This window comes from Gopherus flavomarginatus, chromosome 5 (assembly GCF_025201925.1).
Source record: "Gopherus flavomarginatus isolate rGopFla2 chromosome 5, rGopFla2.mat.asm, whole genome shotgun sequence".
Taxonomy (NCBI): Eukaryota; Metazoa; Chordata; order Testudines; family Testudinidae; genus Gopherus; species Gopherus flavomarginatus.
This window is the reverse complement of record NC_066621.1, coordinates 119,236,987-119,264,794: the sequence shown is the minus strand read 5'-3', so window position 1 is coordinate 119,264,794 and position 27,808 is coordinate 119,236,987. Positions and strand designations below refer to the sequence as shown.

Sequence of the window (27,808 nt, the reverse complement as noted above, 5' to 3'; positions counted from 1 at the left end):
ACGATGCATGGAATCGCCATACTCCTCAGCTACCCAAACCATGCGCTGCCCACTTGGGGGCTGTGCTAGCCCCACTCCTTGTGGTGGGGAAGTTGTGGCTGGTTTTTGTACCAAGGTGTATGACAGGGCAGACTCTCTGGAGTAAACCCTGGTATTTCTATTGTAAACATAGTGAATCCACCACCGAAAAATTTCTAGAAAGTGTTACTTAATGTAGGTCCTTAATGTAAACAAAGGGGTTCTTGTGCCTCATCTGCTCTCTTGAGCACTGCTTTAGGTGGAGGACTTGAGAGCAAACTGCAAATTGTTTCTGGAACAGGTTGGTGCTGGCTGCACTCTGTGGTGGAAGTCATCCCAGGTGCGCGTGGGGTGCAGGGTTAATATGGTTATTTTAGAAGAGCTACAGCTGCCTGCTCTTCACACTGAGCTCCAGCACCAGGCTAACTCCCAGCAGTGCTTGGGCTGCACTATCACTCTGCAAACTGATCTTGAATAAGAGCTCTCCTGTACTGCTTTGCTCTGTCCCTGCAGTCACTCACCAGGTACCCCCAACCAAGCTAAACTAGCATGTGAAACACAACTTCAGCCACCTTGTACACTTTTGTTCTAAGTAAACACTGGCTGGGCAGAGGAGATTAAGTTTCTTCTCACGCTCATGGAATGTTCCGTTTCTTGGCTCTGACATCCCAAGCGTCTCATACGTAAACCATCAGAGCACGAAGTCCCTCAGTTCCTAACTAGCTGGTCCTGGGAATTTTGTGAGAACTGTTGTTTAAATGAAATTTGAGGCTACAGGCAGCAAGTTCTTTGGGGCAGGTACTGTCTTTTTGTTTTGTGTTTATACAGCACCTGGCACAATGGGATCATGGTCCACGACTGGGGCTCCTTGGGACTAGTGCAATACAAATTATTATTATTATTTATCAGAGGTTCCTATGAGGATGCTGTTGAAACACTGCCCCAGCCAACCCAGCAGGCGAAATACTGACAATGAATGTGTTTCATCCTCAGAGCATTTTGCAGTCATTACAGGTGAGCTGCAAAGCAAAGAGGAAATGAGAAGCTTGTGCCCTTTGTGGTTTCTTTGTAAAGAGGAAAGATCCTCTTGTGTTTCTAGTCTGAGGCGCTGTGTCTTCATCCATTTACTCCTGGGGGAATTCTGTGCCACTGCACATGAGCAAAATTTATGTCCCCCACAGATTTCTTTGCTTCCCCACAGAAAAATGACTTTCTGACAGGGAAGCCACAAGAGTGGTCATGCAACCTCCCCCCCAGCAGTATGTTTTGGATGCCTAGGACAGCCGACAGAGAGGTAAATCACTGTGAGGCAGGGGGTGGGACTGGGAAGACATGGCTGGTGGCTCTGACCCTGCAGCAGGCTCAGTTGCTAGTCCTGACTGGGCTGGGGAGGATGGGACTTCCTCCTTTCCTGCACAGCATCCGGGGGCGTGTTAGACCTACCCCCAGATTTCTCCCCTGACTGTAGGAAGCTCTACAAACTCTCCCTCCCCTTGCTTCCCCCCGTGCTTCCTGCACCTATCACTCCTCAGCAGGACCAGCGGTAGAGGTTTGAGCGCCCTAGGCGGACGGCAAATTCACTGCCCCGCGCACTGGTCCGCGGCTCCGGTGGAACTGCCACAGTGATGCCTGTGGGCGGTCCACCGGAGCCGCGCGAGCAGCTGACCATCCGCAGGCAGGGCCAGTGCAACGATATTTTGCGCCCTAGGTGAAACTTCCACCTTGCGCCCTCTGCCGCCACCCCTCCCCCCAGAGCATTGCTTATTATAAACTTTCAAAAATGAATACTGCATAATGTGGCATTGTTCATTAGAATTAATACATATTCAGCTTGAAAATTTATTAATTTCATTAATTAGCCTACATATTTAATGAAAATAATTGAATAACCTGACGGTGTGGGGCTGGCTGGCTCTGGGCAGGGCAGGGGATGCGAAGCTGGTTGGAGATGGGGCATGAGGTTGGCTGGAGACAGGGGGTGCGGGACTGGCTGCGTGCAGGGCAGGGGGTGTGGGGCTGGCTGCAGGCAGGGCAGGGGCTGCAGCAGGGGCTGGATGGAGACAGGTGGTGTGGGGCTGGCTATGGACAGGGTAAGGAGTGCAGCAGGGGCTGGCTGCATGCAGGGCAGGGAGTGAGGGGCTGGCTGTGGGCAGGGCAGGGGGTGTGGGTTGGCTGGAGACAGGAGGTGTGGGGCTGGCTGTGGGCAGGGCAGGAGGTGTGGGGCTGGCTGCAGGCAGGGCAGGGGGTGCAGCAGGGGCTGGCTGTGGGCAGGGCAGGGGGTGTGGGGCTCGTTGAGGCAGGGAAGGCGGTGCGGGGCTGGCTGCAGGCAGGGCAGGGGATGTGGGGCTGGCTGCGGGCAGGGGGTGAGGGGCTGGATACAGGGGTGTGGAGCTGGCTAGAGACAGGGCAGGGGGTGTGAGACTGGCTGTGGGCAGGGCAGGGGGTGCAGCAGGGGTGGCTGCGGGTAGGGCAGGGTGTGAGGGTCTGGCTGGAGGCAGGGGAAGGGGTGTGGGGCTGACTAGAGGCAGGGCAGGGGATGAGGGGTTGGCTGCAGTCAGGACAGGGGGTTCAGCTGCCATGAATGGAGCTGGAGCACAAAGAGCAGCTGCAGAAGGAAGAGCTGTTGGACAGAAGCTTCTGTGAGGAACCGGCTCTGTCCCATGGAGAGGTACCACTGCGGGATCTGTGGGATCTGCATTTTAAATAGCAGTGGGGGCGCCCCTGCAGCCCCTTGCCCTCTCAGCCTCCTGGGCACTGGCTCTCTGCGGCTCACTCCCTAGGGGCTCACCCCGCCCTGCTCCTCTTGCCCCCAGTCTCTCATTAGGCCTGGGTGCACGGAAAGCATGCAACATATCTTTGTACTGTGTTAATGACTCCTGAACTGGTGGGGGCTATGTCTAATTGCTGCCACTATCTCTTTCTTTGCTGGGCAATTAGATGACAATTAACTTGGAATAGCCCAGAGGGGTCAGAGTAGAGAAGGAGGGAGGAGAGACCTTTAGGTTTCAGTTCTGTGCAAAGCCGGTTAACTTTTCTTTTCAGCTGTCTATAAACAAACCTACTAGAGAAAAGAGTTTCTTCCCCACATCCCCTCCCCCCAAAAATCGGTTATGATTTTAATGGATCCAGAAGCAAAATAATTCTGTAATCAAAAAGACAAGTTTCCTGCTTTCCCTTCCACAAAGATCTATTTCCAACCCAGGTAACTTATTATTTATTATCTGTAGTAACTATGTTCTCACGTTTGAATGATACACTGTAGTGGTGTCGGAGTTCTTTGGAAATCCCTCAGCTCTTTTGCGGTGTTGGGAGTGAATGCTAGACCCTCGGTTAATTACTTTTACCTTACTTCACATGCCCATCTTTTGGCCATTAATTTTTGAAGTTAAATTAGATTTTCAAAACCCAGCTTTAAAATGATGTTCATGCCGACCATTGCAATTTAATTGTCCAAACGGGGAAATCGATGCCTTGAAATTATGGGATCTAATTTTAAAATTGTATTAAAAATGTGGCATTATAAAGGGGAAATATTTTAAAAGGTTTTACCAGCATCCCCATTACTGTTACCCAGGAGTCTGCTTCAAGCAGTAACACAGGAGGGAGAGGGCAATGGACAGATTAGTGTTCAGTGGTACTTCAAACAAAAAGACATTTACTCTTAAATTATCTCGTTGATGCCTAATTGACGATCTAATAGCATGTATCAAGTACATCAAAACTTCGCTGAATAAGCTTGTTAGCATTTCTAAGGGGAACACTGAACATTCCAAACAGTGAAAAGGTTTCTTATCAGCCATACTTCAACCCTCCCCTGACCCCCCCACTATGCCCTGATTGGGCAGGTAGGCAGCTCCACTGCCGCAGTGGTGCCTGCTGAGGGTCCGGTGCTCTGCGGCTCCGGTGGAGCTGCCGCAGTGGTGCCTGCAGGAGGTCCACTGGAGCCGTGCGAGCAGCCGATCGTCTGCAGGCACGACTGCGGCAGCTCCACGGGAGCTGCCTGTCGCCCCCTCTGGACACCCTGGGCTGCCGGCTGCCGCGGCGGCGCCCTGACCCAGGGGACCCCCTGGACTGCGGGCTGCCGTGGCCACGCCCTGACCCAGGGGACCTCCTGGACTGCGGGCTGCCGCGGCGGCGCCCTGATCCAGGGGAGCCCCTGGACTGCGGGCTGCCACGGCGGCGCCCTGACCCAGGGGACCCCCTGGACTGCGGGCTGCCGCGTCGGCGCCCTGATCCAGGGGACAACCTGGGCTGCGGGCTGCCGCCGGCAGCTCAGACTCCCTCTTTGTCCCAGCAGCAGCGGCTGCTCAACCGTTTAAAAAATAATTTGAGGGCGCCTTTTGGCGCCCTCAAATCTCGCTCCCTAGGCAACCGCCTAGTCCGCCTAAATGGTTGCACCGGCCCTGTCCGCAGGCACAACTGCGGCAGCTCCACCAGAGCCGTCTGCTGCCCCCTCTAGCAAAACGGCGCCCACCATTTATTCTGGCGCCCTAGGCGATTGCCTAGGCTGCCTAAATGGTAGCGCTGGCCCTGCTCCTCAGCTGCAGGGGGAGGGATCGCTGTACAGGGAGCTGCTTCCTTATCCACCCAACCCCTGTCCATCCTGACCCCCTAATACCAAACCCCCCTGCACTCAGAACCCCCCGATGAGCCCCACTCCCCCTGCACCTGGGCTTCCCTGACAAGCCACATGCATCTGGATCCCCACCCTACTGAGCCCCAACCAGCTGCACTTGGATCCCCACCCCACTGAGCCCCAGTCCCCCAGCATCTGGACCCCCTGTCGTGCCCCCACTCCCAGACCCCTCTGCCTGGCACTATACTCCTCACACCCAGACCTTGCCCTGCTGAGCCCCAATCACCTTCACCTGGACCCCCCCTGTAGAGTCCAATTACCGTTGCATCCAGAACCTCCCAACAAGTCCCTGTGCATCCAAATCCCCCACTGAGCCCACACCCAGATTGCGCCACACAGAACTCTCTCAGCCTACACCTGGATCCCCTCACACTAAGCCCCTTCACACTTGGATCCTGCCTTGCTGAGCCAACCTGCCCACACCTGGTGCACCTGGCATGGAGGGGCAGGGTCCTGGGGTGTTTTTGGGGCAGGCCCACTCCTTGTGCTGTGTCAGGGTTGGGTGCAGTCTTACCACTGAGTTCATGTTCCAGGGTGTGGTGGGGTTGCACAGTGATCTCCCACCTCTGTGCAGCCAGTGGCCTGTGCTCCCCAGTGCCATGCGGAGCCTCTACGTTTATTTGACAAATAAACTTTGCAGAGTTTTAAAGTCTTGTGCACAGAATTTTGAATTTTTTGGCACAGAATGCCCTCAGAAGTGAATCCATCACAATGGAGATCTAGAGGGCATACAACACATTTCTTTCAATTTTACTTCAAACTTCACCTTTAACTATTAATATCCTTGCAATGCAACTGTGAAGAAAGGCAAGATCCCCACTTCATTGTATAGATAGGGCAGCTGAGGCCTGGAGAGCAAATATAACTTGCCCAGGGTCACAGCCTTGGCCTCCAGTCCTGTGCTCACACTGCCCTGTTCAGAGGAAAGGAAAGAGACAGCTCCATCTGGGATTTAAAGGGCTCGGGGCTCCGTGGCGGCCGGAGCCCCGGGCCCTTTAATTTGCCCATGAGCCCCGGGACTCCCAGCCACCTCTGCTCGAGCTTGAGCCCTTTAAATCCCGGCCCCAGCCCGGCCGCTGAAGCTGTGGGATTTAAAGGGCTCAGTGCAGCCCAGAGCCCTTTTAATCCCGGCCGTGGAAGCCGGTGCGGTCCGGCACGGCATACTGGCTCTTGCCGATATGCCGGACCGGACCGTACTGGCTTACTTTCACCTCTGAGTAAGGGGTGACTTGAATACAGTCTAAGTACCTACATGGGGAACAAATATTTGATAATGGGCTCATCAGTGTAGCAGAGAAAGGTATAACATGATCCGGTGTCTGGAAGTTGAAACTAAACAAATTCAGATTGGAAATAAGACATCATTTTTAAACAGTGAGAGTAATTAATCAGTGAAACAATTTACCAAGGGTCGTGGTGGATTCTCTGTCACTGGCAGTTTTACAATCAAGATTGGATGTTTTTCTAAGAGATGCTCTAGGAATTATTTTGGGGAAGTTCTCTCGCCTGTGCTAGCCAAAAGGTCAGACCAGATGATCACAATCATCCCTTCTGGCCCTGGAATCTATGAATAAAATGTTATTCTTGTTGGCTAAAATGCTGTTAAAGTTATTTGGGGATTTTCTTGTATTTTAAGAATCTTAACAATGTTGTACTAGATTGCACCGCCCCCCCCCTTTCTGCCACTGACCGGCAGTGGGAATTGTTCAGGATCTGTTCTGTAAAGCAATCACACTGAGTTAGGTTCTAAAACCGCTGTGTTCAGCAGGTCTATCACTTTCTCAAAAAATGTTCCTCTTGGGCTGAAAATTTCTCATGCTTGGTTTCAGTTCAAAGGTAAACTTATTTGGAACATTTGATCAAAATCTATACAGTTGGTTTTTGATGAGGTGGATGTAGGTGAAAAAAAAATATTCTGCTTAAAAAAATAGCACAGATCCCTTTTATTTCCCCTTCAATAATTCATGCATGGGTTTGTTTGCAGCTGCTTGACATGTGTTATGTGAAATGTTAATTGTTCACAGCAGAGGTGAGTTAGATGCAATACATACTTGAGAACAGTAGAGAGAGCTTGGGAAAAATGATCAGAAAGAAGTGTTTATCTTGAGTGAGTAGGCCGAAATAATAAAGTTTATTTTGTTTCCTCCTTTTTTTTTTTCATATTTTTTATTTAAAATTTCAAAACCTTTTTTAAACAAACAAAAATAACTTTATCAAAAGTAATTAAACAACCAAAACTTTTTAAAAACAACGCTACTAACTGATATATACCAGACGGGCCTATGCAGATCTGTAGCAAATGTACTGCTCATGATTATATGGAATGCAATTTAACATGTATAGTTAGAGTGAGAGTCACCAAAGAGAATGGCGGTCATCACTTTTTTTATAAAACCGCAAGACATTGACAATATTCACAACTCTCTTCAATAACTACTTGTAAATTGAAGTGGAAAGTCACTTTATTTTTGGTAGTAGTGAGGCACCTTGTGTTGCTGGCTGTTTTGTTGGGGCACAGTGGGAAAGACTGACTTATTTATATCTTCAGGTTCTTCTTCAAGTGATGGTCCCTGTGTGTATTCCACACATGGGGTACACATGCACACTCTGTGCCTGAGTCTGGGATTTTTTGTAAGCAGTGTCCATTGACCCACAGATGCTCTCCCTGTGCACCGCACCAAGGGCATAAAAGGTGGTGCAGGCCAATGCCTTGCCAGTTCCTTCCTAGTGCCGCATGATCTGAGTTGAAATCTTCGATGTCCTCCGCTCAGTTTTTACTGCATCATTGCTGTAAAATATTGTATATATGTAAGCAGAGTTAGGATGAGCTCTACCCTGACATCTGGTGGTGAATTATGGCAAGTGTGGAAAAGAATTTCAGAGGCTGATCGTGTTTGCATAGGCACACCCACTCCGCCTAGCATAGCCCACGGCATCCTAAAATGGTTACTTTCACAGCTGTGGGATCCCCAATTTCTTTGTTATTGGGGCAGGAGGAATAAAGTGTTGTCACTCTGATTAAGTAAGTGAGGAACTACGAAACTGTTTTATGATAAAGGGTTTCACTATCAACTATATAGCACTTGCTAGACAAGGGACATGGGTTCCAAAACCCAGTGAATTGAGAGAGAGGCTGGGGACAGGTATTTGTACCTGGTGGTGTAGGCTCCTTGTGTGCCTACATCTCCTCTCCACTGTGGAATATTAGAGTTGATTTTTGATTCCCTTAAGAATCTAGATACAGGTTACTGAGCTGAACTTACTTTGGGCTAATTGTGCACTAGCACTGGGGCTCCCCTACTGTGAGCTGAAATCATTAAAGAGCTGGAATTGCTGATCTGAGAGCACTGAGTACTGTGCTAACTAGTGGGGGAGCCTGAAGCTATACTGCGGAGCAGAGCAGCTGGCAGAGCGGAGTGGAGCAGTTGTGGATCCACGGAGTGAGTGGAGCTGAGCAGTTTGTGGGGATGGCTGGAGGGGATCACAGGACAGTTGGTGGAGCAGAGCAGCTGGCAGAGCGGAGCAGCTGTGGGACGGGTGGAGCGGCCTACAGAGCGAGCGGAGTGGAGCAGTTTGTGGGGACGGCTGGAGTGGATCACGGGACGGCTGGTGGAGCAGAGCAGCTGGCGGAGCGGAGCAGTTTGTGGGGACGGCTGGAGGAGCAGAGTGGAGTGGCTGGTAGAGCGGAGCAGTTCGTGGAGAAGGCGGAAGCAGAACCCCACAGAGAGGCAGGGCAGTTGGCCCCGGACCTCATATGGTGCCCCTTTCTACCCAGGCTGGGGGAGGGGGACCTCTGCAGATAGACTCTCGAACTCTGGGGCTGCACTGACCCGGGACAGAGACTTTTGTGTTGCGGGACTTTTGGGACTCTGGGTGATCTTTGGGGGTTGCTGGACTCAAGAGCCCGGGGAAAAGGACACGGCCCAATTTCCTGAGGTGGGTCTTTGTTCACGGTTTGGTCTATGAACTCTAGTTAAGGTGTTTTCCCAGTTTAATGCTTGTTGTTTATCTCATGTAATTAAACCTTTTCTGCTACACCGAGACTCTGTGCTTGCGAGAGGGGAAGTATTGCCTCTTCGAGGCGCTCAGGGGTGTGTGTAAGATTTTCCCAGGTCTCTGGGTGGGGGCTCGAGCTTGTTTTGCATTACATTGTAGGGAAGGGACCCCTATGTATTGAACCCAGCCCTTGCTGCTATCAATTCGGCCTGGCAGAAGGGTTACATATAGTTAGTTCTGAGCAGCTTAATAATTTTTAGTATTTTTATAGCATAGTCTGTTCTACACAGCATAGTTGGATAGTGGTTTTCCCTCTTTCTTCCCCACTGTGATGGGGCATCCACCCCATACTGACCTATAAATGAGTTAAGAGAGAAGGAGGCTGCTCAGGAGGCATCCAGTTAGAGGGGGGCTGTGAGGACCAGCCAGTCAGGGCCGGGCTGGCCCACCTAAGAAGAGCTGCGGGGCAGAGCAGGTTCAGTTGCTCCCTGGAGCTCGAGAAGCGAGGACTGCCTGCCTACCTTGCAGGAAGAGGAACACTAGCACCTTTGACAGAGCAGTATAGGGCAGGATCAGAGGAGTGAAAGCAAGCTCCTGGCTGACTGCTGTCATGCTGAGACCCTGATATAAAGGAGGAGGTGTGCTGGGGCTGCGGGGAAGTGGCCCGGGGAAGTGGCCCAGGGAAGTAGACTGAGAGGTTCAAGGGGACGCAGCACATGGCTGCCATCTACAGGGTCCCTGGGCCAGGACCCAGAGAAGTGGGCGGGTCCCGATTCCCCCCTCACCCGCACTCACCACTGAGTACGTGACTGGACCATCGCACTGTGGTACATTCCTCTGGAATGGGGGGAACATATCGTGTGGCACAGCCAGAGGGCTGTGCCCTGAAGAGGACACTGCGGTCCTTGGAGCCACATGGCAGGCAAGACACCACCAGAAGAGGGCATAGAGCTAATCTCCAGGGCAGCCAGCAGAAGGCGCCACAGTGTTGAGTTGCACCCTGTTACACCCACTCAGGGATCTTTTCCCCCTGAGAAGTCTGGGATTATTCCAGAGTCCAAGGGATCAAAAACTGTATTTTCTGCCCTCACTCCTTTTCAGTGAGCGACGATTATCAACTCTGCCTACTGCCTGGATGAGGTTCATAATTCTGCCAAGTGCAGTATCTGCTGCTGTTTTCCTCCCCAGTCTCGTGAGTCTCAGAAAACATTTTATGGAGAAGGCAATGAAACTCCACTCAGATCCAGGCAGCGGAACCCACCTGTACATCAGTCTCAACAAGCAGGTTTGAACTTGGGAATGGAGACTAAAACTGTTAAGCCTAAAGAGACGGCTTCACATGAGGATAAGGGGCATTTTCCTAGACATAAGGACAAGTTCCTAAAGAGAAAGGATCACTTCGTGACCCCATCAAAGTGGGGGAGCTGGTGTTCATGGACACTAAGGATTTAGGTCTGAGTAAATCTTCTCAACAGGAGGAGGCGGCGTGCAAGGGTATGGACATCAGTGACTATGGTGAAGACCTGGCTCCTGGCATTCCCATCTACTTTTAGAGCCAGTGTGGTACCTGGAAGCAACATGGCTCCAGAGGAAGCTGACTGCCACAGTGACCAGTCTGGTTCCAATGGCTCTGCTGATGGACTCTGCTGGTAACCCAGGACATTCTGATACCTGTGGTTCCCCAGAGGACGTCTTCTTCCCTGCCCGCATTCACCCCTCCTACCAGAACTGTCTCTATTCTGGGACACGGATATACCAGAGGAAGATACTTTTCTTGCAAGGCAGAGTCCCCATCCTCCCTGTCAGTCTTGAAGGGCAACCATAGGTACCATTGGTTCTTCCAGAGATCAAGCTTCTGGCTTTCTTGTCGGATAAGTCTGAGCCTCTGTAGGAGCCTCTATGGTGTCAGAAGGAGCATGAGTCACGAGCCCCAAATGATCAGGGTGTGGACCAGAGATGGTTGGCCAAGAGACAGGCAGTAGCCAATGGCATTGAGTTCTCCTCCATCATTTGATCCATTCTAGTGGCAATCTTGGGAACCCTGGGAGTCCTACCAGAGACATCTGGGTTCAGTGCAGGAGCCCTGTTTGCCATTGCCTATTACGCACAACCAGCGCTGTCAGAATATTCAGAAGGGGAAGGTGAGCCAGATCCAACTATTCCAACGATTCTGGGAGCGATCTTGTCATCTTCACCAGATGAGGCAGGTACTCCATCTTCTCTGTCTCCACCAGACGACTTTAAACAATACCAGAGGTTCATGCACAATGTGGCAGCGGAGCTATAGTTTCAGCTGGAGGATGTCTAGGAGCCTCAGCACAGTTTACTGGACATTCTGCAGCCTTCCAGTTCCAACCAACTGGCCCTCCACATCAATGAGGCCATCATGCACCCAGCAAAGGTGGTTTGGCACATCCCTGCTTCTTGTCCACCCACCCCTATGAGGCCTGAGAAATGCTACTTTGTTCCGTCGGGGGTGGAGGCGGGAGATTTATCTCGCCCAGTGCCTAACTCTTTGGTGATCCAGATGGCTACAGACCAGTCCAAGCAACAGCATCCAAAGTCTACTCCCTCTAATAAGGGACATAAAGTGACTCAACCTACTAGGAAGAAAGGTCTTCTCTTCCACCTCCCTCCCATTCAGGATCTCAAATTACCAGGTCCTTTTGGCCAAATATGATTTTACCAACTATAATAAGTTTTTGGAATTCAAGGACAAGCTCCCTGAGGATGATAGGGCCTGCTTCCAGGGCTTAGTAGATGAAAGCAGGCTGGTGTCCAAAATTCCACCCCAAGCCACACTGGAAGCAGCAGATTCTGCTTCTAGGAGGATGGCTACAGCCATAGTTATGAGGAGGAAGTCATGGTTGCAATTCTCAGGTTTCCCTAGAGAGTTGTGGAGCACCATCCCAAATCTGCCATTTGATATTATCAACCTTTTTTATGGGAAGATGGTGGAGTCTCTCAACTCTCTTAAGGCTAAAGGTCAATGCTTCGCTCACTGGGCTTTTACATGAGACAGAGGGGTATAAGGAAAGACCACGTTTTCAGCCATTTTACCACCACTGTGCTCAGGAGCCACCACGCACCAGACAGAGTTTTATAGACCCAGGATCCCAGCCTCTGAAACATCCACCACCACATCATATTCTAACCCCCAAGTGAAGAGTTTCTTTTGACAGGACTGTTGAGATCCACATCCCCTTACTGATGCCATTTCATTCCTCTCCCCTAATATTTGGAGGCCACCTTATGAAACTCGCAGAAAAACTGGAGGGCCTTATGTACAGATAAATGGGTATAGAGATTATTCATGATTGGGTTATCTGATGGTGTTTCTGGTATCTCCTATTCACAAACACCCTTCTCAGTTTCTTTTAAGGGACCACTCTCACGAGATTCTACAATAAAAGGTGAACTCTTTTCTCCTCAGGGGAGCCATAGAAAGGTTTCCACCTCAGTATCAAGGGAAGGGATTCTACTTCCTGATCTCCAAGAAGAATAGGGGTTGGAGACCAATTCTTGATCTGCAACAGTTCAACTAGTTCATTTGAAAGCTAAAATTCCACATGATAGCTTTGGCATCAATAGTTCCCTCAATAGTTAGAGGACTCGGCTTTTGACATGAAAGATACATATTTTCACACTGACATCCACCCAGCGCACAGAGTTCAAAATTATGCCCCCCCACCCCCTCTATCAACAGTTGCGTTTTGCCTCTGCCTTTGCTTGGGATATTGTGCTGAAACTTGGCCAGTAGGGATTGCTTCTGATATATACAAACCTTTTTTGATTTCAGAGAGACACTCACTCATCCCCTGACTATTTGAGAAGATCACTGAGTTGTTGGGGAGATGTGCTGGGCAATTTGGTGAATATTAATAAGTGACTGGAAAATTAAAAAAATGTCTGGCCTATTTCAATCCTTAAAATATTACGGTCTGGGTACATTGGTATTGCCAGGAGCTCAATGGCCACTGTGTGCAATATAGGGATGGTGGAGTGCCCCTGCCTAGTTCCTCATTTGAGATTAGGGACACCAGGTGTGTGTTGTGGCTTGGAATTGAGGCAGGGGATGTTGGTAGAATAGGAAAAGGAACTAGTGATTCCAGAGGACTTTATGCTTGGTAAATGGGTGAGGGGTTTCTTAAATCTGGCAGCCTGTCAGCCTATCAGCTCTTTCCAGGTCTCCTTCAGCAGGATTATGTTACCCCTGTGAGAACCAGAATCTGAATTTCCTGAGTTGGTCAGGGTGTAAAATCTGAACCAGGCAGTATTGGCCAGTGATAGGGCAGAAGAGTGGGAGTCAGGAGAGCTGGGTCTTCTCCAGGCTCTATCACTGTGACTTCTTGTGTGATGGACACTTCCCTGCATTGTGCCTCAGTTTCCACATATGTAAAGTGGGGATGATGATCAGGGCTGGCTCCAGGTTTTCTGCTGCCCCAAGCGGCAAAAAAAAAAAAAGCCGATTGGTGGCACTTCGGCGGCAGCTCAATCGTGCCACTCCATTCTTCAGCAGCAGTTTGGCGGTGGGTCCTTCACTCCCTCTCTTCCTCTTCAGCGGTAGCTCAAAGAGGAAGAGAGGGACTGAGGGACCTGCTGCTGAAGACCCAGACATGCCGCCCCAATAGCGGACGGACAGCCGCTCCTTTGTATTGGCCGCCCAAGCACCCGCTTCCTTAGCTGGTGCCTGGAGCTGACCGTGATGATGATGCCTCCTTGCTTTTGTTAAGCGCTTTGAGGCCTACAATTGAAAAGTCCTATAAAAGGACTATGTATCACCAGTGTTTTACTGACGTGACTTTCTTGCAGTGCTGTGTGTTACTGTAATACAAGGTTTAATCTACAGTTTGCTGAAAATGTAGTGCTCATGAAAGATGTGCTATTGACAGAGCTAGCGACAGGAGTCTCTTTATCCACAGAACAGGTTCATTTTCTGTCACATTACCCTCTGTTGGTGCTTCAGCCTGTGGCCTATTCATCCTCAGCCTCTCTGTTGAGAAGGACTAACTGTGATGCTGACCTTCATGATGTGGGTGCTTTTCTCACTCAGAGGGTGAGAGGTTGCAGGTAGCAAATACCCTCAGAGGGTGAAGACATTCACTGACCGGTCAGCAGCCTAGGAGTGAAAAGCACTCAGACGCTGCGATGGTTTAGTAGTGACTTATTTCCAATGTCTTGAGCCACCTAGTAGGGAAGCCCAGGTTCGAAATGGCTTAGCATGTTGCAAGTCAGGATCCAGAAACAGAAGGGCTTGAATTCCAGAGCAAGCCGCATTGGGGAGGAACCTTGGAAATACCAACTGCAATTCATGTCTGATTGGACTTGGCCTTTCCTCTGAGCTGTTTCAGCTCACAGGTGTGTGATGAATCTTGTGAAATCTATACAGCATCTCTTTGTGGTGCCTGCTCTCAACTAACTCCTGGCCCTGGCCCACTGTGGATTGGGTGGTGGTGGTGGTTATCCAGGGGCTGGATTGTAGAATTTGGTAGAGGCTGGGGATAGCAGCATTCCAGGGGCCACGGTTTTGCGGGTGAAAGCTGTCTGGGGCTGGGGGTTGGAGGAGAGAGGCAATCCATGGGCTGGGCTTTGAGGTTCTCCAAAGTGGTTGGAACTGATTGTTCTTTGTGTTTTGAACCCAAACCTCAGTGTTAACCCCACCCTGACCAGAACCCATTAAAATGTCCCCTGAATTCTTGGCAGTAGGACCCACCATGCCCTGCTGCTGCACAGCCCTAGCTGACTTGGGAGAGTTAATTGAGTTGCCACATCTGCTTGGCGAATATAAAAAACCCCTGTCCTGCCTTTGTCCCCCCTTTCCCACAATGGGATGTCAAATCAGAGGGACGGACAGACCCCAAACAAAACCCTGGGGCCATGGATGTCTCAGATTGGAGCCATTGCTTGCCTAGGGCAGTGGCATCAGAGCTGGATCAATTCCAACAAAGCTCTGGGCCTAATATCCATCCTCCCTGATCAATCCTCCAGGACAGAGCAGCGACTCTCCCCACACATGGAATATTCACCCAGAACCCGCCTCCAACCTGTATTCAGGGGCCCATCTGGACAAAGCTATTGCAGTCTCTGCCACAGCCAGCTCCACTCTGATAAACAGCAAAGGGACCAGCAGTGTCCCCGCTGCTCCCTTCCTTTCTCTTGGGGCGGGGGAGAAAGGCACCAAGCCTTTGATGTGCAGGAACAGGCCTGGCTGACATGCTGTATGTGTGCTCATGTGAGCCTGGCCTGGCTCCAGCTCTCTTTGAAGTGCTCCAGTGATCAGGATGAAAGGGAGGGGAGTCCCTCCCCAAACCATCTGGTCCTAATTGCAGGTAAAAGTGCTGTTCTGTCTCCCTGGTGGGGAGGGGAGTTTCTCCCTCTTTGTTAATCCTGCAGCTACAGTCTGGGCTCATGGAGGGGAAGGAGGGTTTGGTGGTGCCAGGGAAGAGAGCTAGGAGCAAAGGGGGATTTAGGCTGGGCATCAGGAAATACCTGCGAGATGCACTAATCTGGGGAATCAGGCAGAGTGGAAGGCACATAGGTTGGAAAGTTAAATCCTAGACCACCGGAGAACCTTCTGTAGGGAAGTCTGCCTTGGTTGAGCGAGGACTGGGGTGCAGAGAGCTTGACAGGTTGTTCCCAGCTCCGATTTCTCTGATGCACTGAAGCTTGCAGCCCCTTTGACTTGCACCCTTTAATCCCAGTGTGTGTTGAGTGCAGAGGTTAGTGACATGGGGACCTGGTTCAAGTGGTTTAATTCGGAGGAGTTAATCCTGCTTCTTTCCAAATCTACCCTTAACCCATTCTGGTCTGGAACCCTCTTGAAAATCAGGCTTCCTGGAAGATGACATCAGCACGAGACTGTTTCTTGGTGCAGCTCCCAGACCAGAGTGGGAGTGCAGAGGTGAGCACAGTGTGCCTCAGAATGGATAAAAATGTCAGCAGAGTGAGAGCAGGTCAGTTAACACACAGCTTGAGTCACAGGTACCATTTTTAAGTAAGTTATCTTGCTTCATAGTCTGTTATACAAGGAGGCTTTAACCATCTGTTATCTGTTTCCTACAATGTAAAATGCAGCCATTCATCTTTAGCATTTTCTTCTCCTATTGACCTTTAGTAGACGATTTGTTCAAGAGGTTCCTAGAGACAAAGCAGGTGAGGTAATATCTTTTACTGGACCAACTTCAAATAAGTTGTGGATCTTAAGGCAGAGGAGGCTTGGAATTACTTCAAGTCAAAGTTGCAGAAACTATCAGAAGCCTGCATCCCGAGAAAGGGCAAAAAATTCATAGGCAGGAGTTGTAGACCAAGCTGGATGAGCAAGCATCTCAGAGAGGTGACTAAGAAAAAGCAGAAAGCCTACAAGGAGTGGAAGATGGGAGGGATTAGCAAGGAAAGCTACCTTAGCGAGGTCAGAACATGTAGGGATAAAGTGAGAAAGGCCAAAAGCCATGTAGAGTTGGACCTTGCAAAGGGAATTAAAACCAGTAGTAAAAGGTTCTATAGCCATGTAAATAAGAAGAAAACAAAGAAAGAAGAAGTGGGACCACTAAACACTGAGAATGAAGTGGAGGTTAAAGATAATCTAGATATGGCCCAATATCTAAACAAATACTTGTCCTCAATCTGTAATGAAGCTAATGAGGAGGTTAGGGATAATGGTAGGATGAGGATATGGAGGTAGATATTACCACATCCGAGGCAGAAGCCAAACTCAAACAGTTTAATGGGACTAAATTGGTGGGCCGATAATCTTCATCCAAGAATATTAAAGGAACTGGCACATGAAATTGCAAGCCCATTAGCAAGAATTTTTAATGAATCAGTAAGCTCAGGAGTTGTACCGTAAGACTGGAGAATTGCTAACGTAGTTCCTATTTTTAAGAAAGGAAAAAAAAGTTATCCGAGTAACTATAGGCCTGTTAGTTTGACATCTGTAGTGTGCAAGGTCTTGGAAAAAAATTTGAAGGAGAAAGTAGTTAAGAACATTGAGGTCAATGGTAATTGGGACAAAATACAACATAGTTTTACAAAAGGTAGATCGTGCCAAACCAACCTGATCTCCTTCTTTGAGAAGGTAACAGATTTTCTAGACAAAGGAAATGCAGTGGATCTAATTTACCTCAATTTCAGTAAGGCATTTGATATGGTTCCACATGGGGAATTATTAGCTAAATTGGAAAAGATGGAGATCAATATGAAAATTGAAAAGTGGATAAGGAACTGGTTAAAGGGGAAACTACAACAGGTCATACTGAAAGGTGAACTGTCAGGCTGAAAGGAGGTTACTAGTGGAATTCCTCAGGGATCAGTTTGGGGACCAATCTTATTTAATCTTTTTATTACTGACCTTGGGACAAAAAGTTGGAATGTGCTAATAAAATTTGCGGATGACACAAAGCTGGAAGGTATTGCTAATACAGAAAAGGACCGGGATATCATACAGGAAGATCTGGATGACCTTGTAAACTGGAGTAATAGTGATAGGATGAAATTTAATAGTGAAAAGTGCAAGGTCATGCATTTAGGGATTAATAACAAGAATTTTGGTTATAAACTGGGGACACATCAGTTGGAAGTAACAGAGGAGGAGAAGGACCTTGGAGTATTGGTTGATCACAGGATGACTATGAGCCGCCAATGTGATATGGCCGTTTAAAAAAGCTAATGCGGTCTTGGGATGCATCAGGTGAGGTATTTCCAGTAAAGATAAGGAGGTGTTAATACCATTACATAAGGCACTGGTGAGATCTCATCTGGAGAGTGCAGTTCTGGTGTGCAGTTCTGGTCTCCCATGTGCAGTTGTGTGCAGTTCTGGTCTCCCATGTTTAAGAAGGATGAATTCAAACTGGAACACGTACAGAGAAGGGCTACTAGGATGATCTGAGGAATGGAAAACCTGTTTTATGAAAGGAGACTCAAAGAGCTTGGCTTGTCTAGTCTAACCAAAAGAAGGCTGAGGGGAGATATGATTGCTCTCTATAAATATATCAGAGGGATAAATATCAAGGAGGGAGAGGAATTATTTAAGCTTAGTACCAATGTGGACACAAGAACAAATGGGTATAAACTGGACACGAGGAAGTTTAGACTTGAAATTAAACAAAGGTTTCTAATCATTAGCGGAGTGAAGTTCTGGAACAGCCTTCCCAGGGGAGTAGTGGGGGCAAAAGACATATCTGGCTTCAAGACTAAGCTTGATAAGTTTATGGAGGGGATGGTATGATGGGATAGCCTAATTTTGGCAATTAATTGACCTTTGATTATTAGTAGGTAAATATGCCCAATGGTCTGTGATGAGATGTTAGATGGGCTGGGATCTGAGTTACTACAGAGAATTCTTTCCTGGGTGCTGTCTGGTGAGTCTTGCCCACATGCTCATGGTTTAACTGATTGCCATATTTGGGGTCGGGAAGGTATTTTCCTCCAGGGCAGATTGGCAGAGGCCCTGGAGGTTTTTTGCCCTCCTCTGCAGCGTAGGGTACGGGTCACTTGCTGGAGGAATCTCTGCACCTTGAGGTCTTTAAACCATGATTTGAGGACTTCAGTAGCTCAGACATAAGTTAGGGGTTTGTTACAGGAGTGGGTGGGTGAGATTCTGTGGCCTGCATTGTGCAGGAGGTCAGACTAGATGATCATAATGGTCCCTTCTGACCTTAAAGTCTGAGTCTAGGTTGTTTTCTCTGATACGAATAGCTTTTACACGGCCGGGTTATCTTGGGAAAGTTTCACCTCAGATTAATTCACCAGATATGAGTGTTGGGCTGGGTGACTTTGTGGCCATTAATAATCTTTGCATTTGTCATTTTCCAGCTAGAAGTTATCAAATCTTGTGTCTCAGGGTGAAAATTGATAGTTTACAGGGGCTGATCATGGTGGGGGGTGTTTTGGAATTTTCCCTTCATGTAAAATATTGAACAGCTGGGCAGATGCATTATATATTTTTGTCCTTCCTCCAAAGAATTTGGTCTCGGACATTGTCAAAAGTGAAGATCCCAAACAAGGTGGACTAGCAGACTGGTCTGGTATGGGCAGGGAAATCAAAGTGCCAGATTAGATAGGACAGTGTTATAGCAGAAAGGTGCAAATACTGGACTGGTTTCTGATGTGGCAGAAAGCAGGGAAATGCTAGACATAATAGAGCCATTGCTGTGCTCGAGAGTGGCAGGGATATTGGACTAGATAGGCAATTGCTCCACTTGGGTGCTGCAGGGGAGGTGAGGATAGTGAAATAGATAAGTTGGTGGCCAGATCTAATGTAGCAGTCAATATGCTGTTTGCTTGTATGGCCTGTTTGTTGTCTCAGACCACACTTGGAGGAATACAGAGATGGTGGGTCAATCAGCCTTGCGTTTGTTCTTAGTAGTCGTGTTTCGGGGATTTGTTCCTTGACATTTGCAGGCAGCTGCTCACCTCCATAGTGCCTGCTCTCCTGCCCTGTCCCTGGTGAGGATGTAGTGGAGGGAGTCCTGAATGGTAGCTGTGGAGATGGTCAGGGTGGGGTTGGAACTGCCATTGCTGCCTCTTTCATTGCCAGGTCTCCACTTCATCTGACACCCATTTGACGCAGGAAGAGGAGATGCCACAGTCCAACAAGGTTCGGAGCCTGAGGCGAAGCGGACAGGCTGGGACTCGCCGGCACAAACGCCGATGGTCATCCCCACGGGCTGCGAGGAACCAGCCAGTGCCACTCTGGCCTGGTGGCGCTAGCAAGGAGGAGAGCACACCCTTTGTGCTGGACTTACAGAACCTGCCAGGGCTGGCCAACATTGACCTGAGTGCCCAGAATCCAAACATACAGGTAGGAGCACAAGTCTCTGTCACTGGCTGGACACGGACACTTTGGGCAGGAGCAAAAAAGTAATGTGGCTGGATTATGCAAGCGTAGAATCACCTGAGCGGCCGAGGGATGACCTGATTGGGGATGACTTGTCCATCTGCTGTGTGGTAGGGACCAGAAGGGCCCCCAGACTCCTTCCTGTGCACCATGACAGGATTGATTTCATTATCTGTACACTATCCCAGACAGCTGGTCTCAGCCTGGATTATCACCAGTGCTGTTGATTCCACCACAGCTTGCTCTGTCACCAACAGTTTTTAGGGTAAAGTGCCTTGCAGAGGCCAGTGGGGAGTGACTGTGTGCCAGGGTGGTGGCACTTCCTGGGGCAGTATTGCCACATCTGACAGGAACTCCCTCGCTCTAAGAGGCATGTGCTTATGGGCTCACTGTACATTTCAGGCCAAACTAATGGGGAAGCAGTGGCAGATTTTTAATGACTGTTACACCCAAGCTCCATCAGGGAGACACTGAGATATGCTTCAGCTCCCCATCGTTATGGGTGGGAAGGAATCCGAGTGGAGAGGTGAGTGGGTCTGGAATGGATGAGAGAAGGGACCTGGCTCCAGGATGAAACTGAACAAAGGTTCCATTTGAGTCCGCTCTTACGTTACCCAATCCAAGTCACCAATTGACTGAAACCGGGCAATATAAGGGGCTGGGGCGATACATTTTTCCTAGAGTCTTGGGGAAGAGAGGCCAAAATAAACTCCCAGCACATAGGAGCAATGGGAAGTAAATCACTGCTATGGTTAACCTTGTTTTGGGGGGAGCCTATTCACAAAGTCCCCTAACCCTCACCCTGCCTGTGCTGAGCTGGCACAAAATCCATTGGGGAAGGATCTGCTCGGGAACACTCCCTCGATGTGCTCAGGACTGGGGGCCCTGTGAGGACTTGGTTGGGCAGAGGGGTAATACCTCCAGTTCTGATCACCATTTCCTCTTCATCCCTAAAGGGCCTGATTGCTGCCTTAGCCGGGCCCTGGCCGTCAGCATGTGTGCAGGGTGCTGAGATTGTCAGGGGGAGGGCACTGTGGCAGACTAGAACTGGACCCAGGCCTGGGGAGTGCCACAGACAGACTGCAGGGTGGGGTCAATTAACCAGATGTTTTCTCTCTGGCCTTGTTTGATCTCCTAATTGGAAACCTTTTGTGTGGGGACTCCAATTCCTAGACTCTGCAAGGCTGATACTATATATTTTGGCAAATAATCCTCAGGCACATATAAGCCACACCCATTTAGGACAGGAGATACTGGCATATAAACTCCTTGCACAAGGGAATGAATGCTGTATAACCAGATCAGCTCGGTCAGGATTCTCTGTACTCCTGGACCCTCTCACTTCTTTCTAGAACTGCTCCCTTTAGAGAACAAGGATGGGTTCATGGATAGTTTCCTAAGGAGATACAAGCACTGAATTTCTAAGAGTTCTAGCCTATGCACTGGCCCTCTGCAGTCAGGAGAGATTTTCCCCTACCCTGCCTGGCTGGGCTAGCCACCCCCCAAACATGTCTCCTGTCTGACCTGCAACACCCCCTGCTAGTCTAGCCCTGGCCTACTCACACACACCTCTGCCAATGTACCTCAATCCTTTCTTGCAGCAATCCCTGCTATTCCAGGCCTGAGTCCCTCCTCCCAGTTGTGCCAGGCTGAGTTTTATACTGTGAAGGAAGGTCTGCTTACAACTAGGCTGAAATCCACCAAACTCACTGCTCTAGTGATTCAAGACAGAAGATAATCTTGGCCTCTCTAGGAGTGTGGCTGGAGTTTCAGCCCACCTGATCACCTCAATGCTGGTCCTGCTGCTTTCCATTCCCAGAGCAGGGGCCCAGCTAACCACCAGAGACATCTTACTTTGTAGCACCCATCCCGTTACTAAACTGTCTCCTCTCTAGGTGTGTGGGGGCTGTTTCTATTCCTGGAGGATATGTTGCTTGACCGACTCCCTGCCTGCCTTGGGCACCTCAGCGTGCTTCACAGACTGTTTACCAAACCTGAATCTACCCTGGTCTCCTGGGTTGTTGCTGTTTTATGCAACTGCCTCCTGCTGCCTCCAGACTCTGTGATGTCAGGTTTTTTCAATGACACATTAAAGCAGGGGTCTCAAACAGGTGGCCCATGGGCTGCATGCAGCCCCAGAATTATTTGCTGCAGCCCGCCAAGCTCCCCGCCCCCCCGGAATTATTTCCTGCAGCCGCCTCAAGCTCCCCTCACCCGCTGCCCCCCCAGCGTACCACGTCCCCACTCCTCTGCCTACCTCCAGGTGCTTCCCACCACCAAACAGTTGTTTGGTGGCGTGTTGCGCTTTCCAGGAGGGAGGAGCAGGAAGCCATACACTCAGGGGAGGAGGCAGAGAAGAGGCGGGGCCAGGGGAAGGGGTTGGAATAGGGGAAGGGACGGGGAGGAGTTGGGGTAGGCACTTTGGGTAGAGGATTGGAATGGGGGCGGGGATGGGGTGGGAAGGGGCAGGGGCGGGGCCTCATGGAAAGGGTGGAGTGGGGGCTGGGCCAGGAGCAGAGTGGGGGCCTTTTGCATCTTTATATGAAAAGATGTCAGTGATGTGGCCCTTGGGCCAAAGTACTAGTCCTCATTGGCCCTCGTGGTGATTTGAGTTTGAGATCCCTGCATCAAAGCCTGGACAAAGTGACTGGAGTCATCAGCCGTGGGAGGATTCTAGCAGGGCCTGGCACTGTGTCCTGCACATAGCACAACCCGGCCAAAGGGGGAAACTAGCTGGAATGTCTATATCCTGAGTAGGGAGCTATTGGACCAACAGGAAAGTCTTTTGTTGCCCTTTAAGAGAGTCCCCGGGAGCTGAGTCAGCCAGGAGCCCTGGCTTAAGTGCTGGCACCTCCCTTATTGCCCTGCCTTGTGTCTGGCTTCCCAGGTAACCATTGAGGTGGTGGATGATCCCCAGGCTGAGATAGAGATGGATTTGCTGAAGGAGACCAGCAATGACTGGTCCCTGACCTCTTCCGAGTGGTTGTCACACAAGGACCTTTTCTGGCCCCTCTTCTGGGAGTACATGGATCCCACTGAGGAAGAGGAGGATGATGAGGATGACAGCCTGGACAGAGGGGAGGAGGAGGAAGATTATACAACAGAGTATGAGGAAGAGGAGGAGACAGTGCTGAGCGGAGTGGGAGGCAACTGGGACCAGAGGTGGCCGAGTCAGAAGAATTGGATCTTCAAGGAAAAATATAATTATGGTGAGTTATCCCCTGCCTCTCAGCAGATGCCCCCCCAAATTCTGCAGTGGCCATCTCCCTGCCCACTAGGGGCTGGATTGCTGTTAAAGGCCCTGGGGGCATCCACAGGACAGCCTGTTCTAGTGCAGGGATGTCAGACAAATGGCAGCTTGATGGATTTGCATAAATCTCAGCTTTTGTGTGTAAAAAAAAGAAAAAGGGAAGTTTCTAGCCCCTATGGTTATGAAGGAAACTTTCCAAATGTGCCCCAAATGGAACCAAAACAGTGAAATCTGCCTGAGTCTGCAGACAGACAAGATAAATAACTCAGAGGTGTGAACTGAATTCCCAGCTGATTGGATTGCTAATGCTAAAGCCTAATGAGTACATACATTCAGACTAGAAAAAATATACAGATTTTTAACCATGCAGGTCATTAGTCATTGGAACAATTTACCTAGGGATGTGACAGGTTCTCCGCATTTGAAGGCTTTAAATGAAGACTGGCTGCCTTTCCAGAAGATATGCTATAGATCAAACAGCAGTTATGGGCTCCATGCAGAAATGAGGGGGTGAGGTTCTCTGGCCTGTGTTATGCAAGTCAGACTAGATGATGATGGCCCCTTCTGGATTTAACGGCTGTGACTCTTATGATCTTTCAATCTCAGCATTAACTATCTTATGGCTGTTGGCTCCAGCAGATAGAATGGGGCAGAGGGGGAGAGTGAAGTGAGAAAGACTGAATGTGGCATTAAGGTACTGAACAAATAATAAATGACCTAAAGGTTGAGTTACTACAGCAAGGCTGTATTCTAACCTTGATTCTGGGCAAACCTCCACTGCTATCAGTGGGAGGTGGTTGTGGATAAGGGACTGTGCAGTCCTAAATGTATATCCAGCCCCTGGACCATCAATAAGCATGGAATTCATCCCTCCTCACTGAATGGATTTGAGCTCTGGTGTAGTGGTTAGCACAAGGAGACTGGGCGCCAAGACTCCAGGGTTCTGCTCTCAGCTCTGAGAGAGAGTGTGCCAAGGTAGGAATTAGGGCTCTGGTTCTGTTCCTGGCTCTGGGAAGGAGAATGGTCTAGTGCAGGGGTTCTCAAACTGGGGGTCAGGGCCTCTGAGGAGGTCACAAGGCTATTACATGGGGGATCGTGAGCTGTCAGCCTCCACCCCAAACCCCGCTTTGCATCCATCATTTAAAATGGTGTTAAATATAAGGAGGGGTCGCATTCAGGCTTGCTAAGGGAAAGGAGTCACCAGTACAAAAGTCTGAGAACCACTGGTTTAGTGGCTAAGACTGGGAGTTGGGACGCCTGCACTCTGTTCCCAGGAAGTACATCCTGAAAAGGGTGCCAGCGAAGGCAGGTGCGGCCATCTGCTGCTGCCCCGACCTGGAAGAGTGCCTACACTTCCGGGTTGTCAGGAGGGGCATCCATGAACAACTCTGAGAAATTAGAAAAGGGGCAGAAGGAGGCACTTCAGGGACAGTTCAGGTCCCCTGATGTTTCCACTTCTCCCCCACTCCCCATGTCACAGTGGTGCGGACTGGACGCAGCTCCCTCCAGAACTAGCCAATGTGGTTCCCAGAGCTGGCCAGAATGGGGGACTGAGAGGAATCAGATGTGCCCACCTCTAGCCTCTCTAGGGCTTGTGGCTGTGCTGTCAGCAGTTCCTTAAGGTACTTACCGTATGCATGTGCTCTTGCCCTCTCACATTGGGCCAATGGGACATCATCACTGAATGGAAGTGTTTCCAGTTCTGCAGGGATCGCTTCTACGCACTATTCAACATTTTCATCAATGGTCTGGAAGCAAATATAAAATCACTGCTGATGTACTTTGCAGGCGACACAAAGATTGGCAGAGAGTAAATAATGATGAGGACTTGACAGTCACACAGAGCGATCTGGATCACCTGGTAGGCTGGGCCCATTCAAACAAAATGCCTTTTAATACAGCCAAGTGCAAAGTCATACATCTAGGATCAGGGAATGCAGGGCGTACCTACAGAATGGGGGACTGTATCCTGGAAAGAATTGACTCTGAAGTGGATATATGGGTCGTAGTGGGCAGGCAACTTCATGTGAGCTCCCAGTGTCATGCTGTGGTGAAAAGGACTTTTGAGACCCTGGACTGTATAAACAGAGCAGTAGTGTGTAGGAGTAGGGAGGTGATTTTACTTCTGTGTACAACATTGGTGAGACCAATACTGGAATACTGCATCCCATTCTGGTGTCCAGATTTTTTAAAAGGATATTGATAAATTGGAGAAGGTGCAGAAAAGTGTCACAGACGTGATTTGAGGACTGCGGAAAAAGCCTTATAGTGAGTGATTAAAGAGCTTGATCAGGTTAGCTCATCAAAAAGAATATTGAAGTGACTTGATTACAGGGCAGAAGTCTCTTCACAAAGAGGAAATGCCAAGTCCTTAAGAGCTCTTCAGTCTAGCAGAGAAAGACATCACATGAGCTGATGACTGGAAATTGAAACTAAATAAATTCCATGTAGAAACAAGGCACACATTTTTAACGGTGAGGCTGATTACCTATGGAACAAACTACCCAGGGAATTGATGGATTCTCCATTTCTTGGTATCTTCGGATCAAGACTGGATGCCTCTTTGAAAGATATGCTTTGGCTAAGCACAAACTATCATGCTTGGCCAAAGCCAAGATAATACCAGAGTTCAAAAAAGAACTAGATAAATTCATGGAGGATAGACTCATCAATGGCTATTAGCCAGGATGCGCAGGGATGGTGTCCCTAACCTCTGTTTGCCAGAACCTGGGAATGGGCAATGGGGATGGATCACTTGATGATTACCTGTTCTATTCATTCCCTCTGGGGCACTGGCATTCGCCACAGTCGGAAGACCGGATACTAGGGTCAATGGACCTTTGGTCTGACCCAGTATGGCCACTCTTATGTTTCTTATTGAGCTCAATGCAGGGATAACTGGGTGAAGTTCTATGGCTGCTAATATACAGGAGATCAAACTAGATAACTTCAAAAATCTATAGATCTGTTCAAGTGTTCTCCTGAGCTCTAGCCAGCTCCCCTTTGGAGACAGCTCAGGAGGGCAGGACAGGGGGAGGTAAGAGCAGGGTGATGTAGGCAGAGGGAAGCCAGCAGGGAAGTCCAGAGCAGCTCCAGGCTTCATTCCCATCTGGGCTTTGCACAAGCACTTCCATGCTTTATCCTTCTCTTGCCATCCCCAGACTATGAAGATGAAGAGGAGTGGAGCTCTTGGTCCCCCTGCAGTGTGACCTGTGGTAGCGGGAACCAGAAGAGAACTCGGTCCTGTGGCTACGCCTGCACAGCCACCGAGTCGAGAACCTGCGACCTGCATCGCTGCCCTGGTGAGCCTATTGTACTCCTCATGCTCTAGACAGAGCCACTTCTCTGCCTCCCCTGACACCTTAGGGGGCCCTTTCTCAAACTCATCCACCCAATGGGCCCTGCCCACAGCAAGATCCTGTTTCTGCTAGTGTGGGAGGGATGGATTCCCAGCTCGGGGCAGGAGTGTCACTTGAGGAATTTTCCATCTCCACAGGGCAGGAAGAACTTTATCCCTTTCTAACATGATGAAGGGATCTAGGTGGGACTCACTCCAGAAAATAAACCCATAGGCCAAGTCCCTCTGTGATCCTTGGCCTGCCTCCTAAACCCTTAAAACACTCAGCTTTCTTTTCCTCTGTTTGGATACTGGCTAGTGCTTGAAGGGTTAATAGTTTTCAATTTTTTGATCTGGGCCAGTAAAAATGGCTGGTTCTTTCCATCATGAAGAGAGGGTGTGGCTTGTCATTCCATAATCAGTCGTAAGTAGCCCATGGATCATAGATCTGCTGCCTAACTTCAAAACTCTGTTACATATGAGGCCTGAAATCCTCACTGGAAGTTTATTGAGAGCTGGCTCCAACCATCAAGATCCATCGCAACAAGCGATCTTACACTCCCTTAGTGTTATCTTCCTTGCAGTACCATCCTGTTGATCTTCTGTGCATAGGGGTAGGCCTCCATGAAGGTGGGGAGGGGGCAGGAGGAAATACAAGGGTCTGGTGCCCAACCCCCGCCAGGACCTCTGGCCCATCCCTGGAATGGGATTTATTACTTCTGTTTGTATGTTTTGTTTCCAAAGGAGCCGATGGGGAGATGGTCTTCACCACTGACGAGACGCCATTTGAGGGTGAGAACACCACGGAGATGTTCAACTCAGGTTAGCACGTTTCTCTTCTGTACAATAGTGCCCTGGGAGCTCCTAAGGGATTTCGTGGTGCAGCATCCCAAGGAGGAGATGCTGCTACCTGGATGAGAGTGTTCTGCCAAGGGGCCCAGGTTCTGGTGGACTTCAGTGAAATATTCGCACAGGCGTGAAGTGTCAGTTAACCCTTGCCATGTAGGGACCTAGGCATTAGCTTGTGCCAAGCACTATGTTCTGACAGAGGGTGCTGACATGGGCTCGGCATTCCACTCAAGGGTGGCTTCATAACTGGAAGGGTAGAAATGCCCCAGTGGAAGTCCCACCCTGAAGCAAGAGAGAGATTTGGTGCTCCACACACCTAGGTGTTTTCACAGTCACATGAGTCTATGGCCCTTTTCCATGCTACAGCTGCACTCATGTTGGGAAGCCCAGTAACAGCACAGTGGTCTCACAGCCTGGTTACAGTCTGGTTCCATTATGCAGGGTAGGCAGTACCTAACCCAGGTCCCTAAGCCATGTTGAACTTTGAGGCAGTGTGAAGCCTTAGCACAGATCTTAGGCATGGGTAAGGTCTCATCTGCACTAGCTGTAGTGGTATGGACACGACCCAGGACTGCATCATGTTCCTGTTGATGATTTCACACTGCCATGTGCCCTCCTGAAACAGACCGACGGTGCAGCCACTCTGGTAGCCTCTCTCCAACAGTGGCTGGTGCTGGGTGCTTAGAGATTGTGCAGAGCCCACATTAAGCATCTTGCTGTGCAACACTGTCCCATGGAGACATTCTGTTCTGACCCCCATCTCTCCATCAGCTGTTGCCCTCAAGCCGCAAGGTTTGTTGTCTCTGGCAATCTCCTCCCCTGGTACCAGCTCCTCCATGGAGGCTATTGTGATTGTTAGCCCAACTGTTGTGGTATAACTCCATTCCC

The 27,808-nt window shown here is 49.6% G+C and overlaps 1 protein-coding gene across 1 annotated transcript in view; it reads left to right on the top strand.

Annotated features, from left to right (window-relative positions):
* Positions 1-27,808, top strand: part of ISM2 (isthmin 2) — a 50,982-nt gene that overhangs the window by 16,287 nt on the left and 6,887 nt on the right. Inside the window, exons 2-5 of the mRNA XM_050953304.1 lie at positions 19,185-19,448; positions 22,372-22,693; positions 25,896-26,036; positions 26,816-26,893. Coding sequence (XP_050809261.1) covers positions 19,185-19,448; positions 22,372-22,693; positions 25,896-26,036; positions 26,816-26,893 — 805 coding nt within the window. The remainder of the gene's footprint in view (positions 1-19,184; positions 19,449-22,371; positions 22,694-25,895; positions 26,037-26,815; positions 26,894-27,808) is intronic.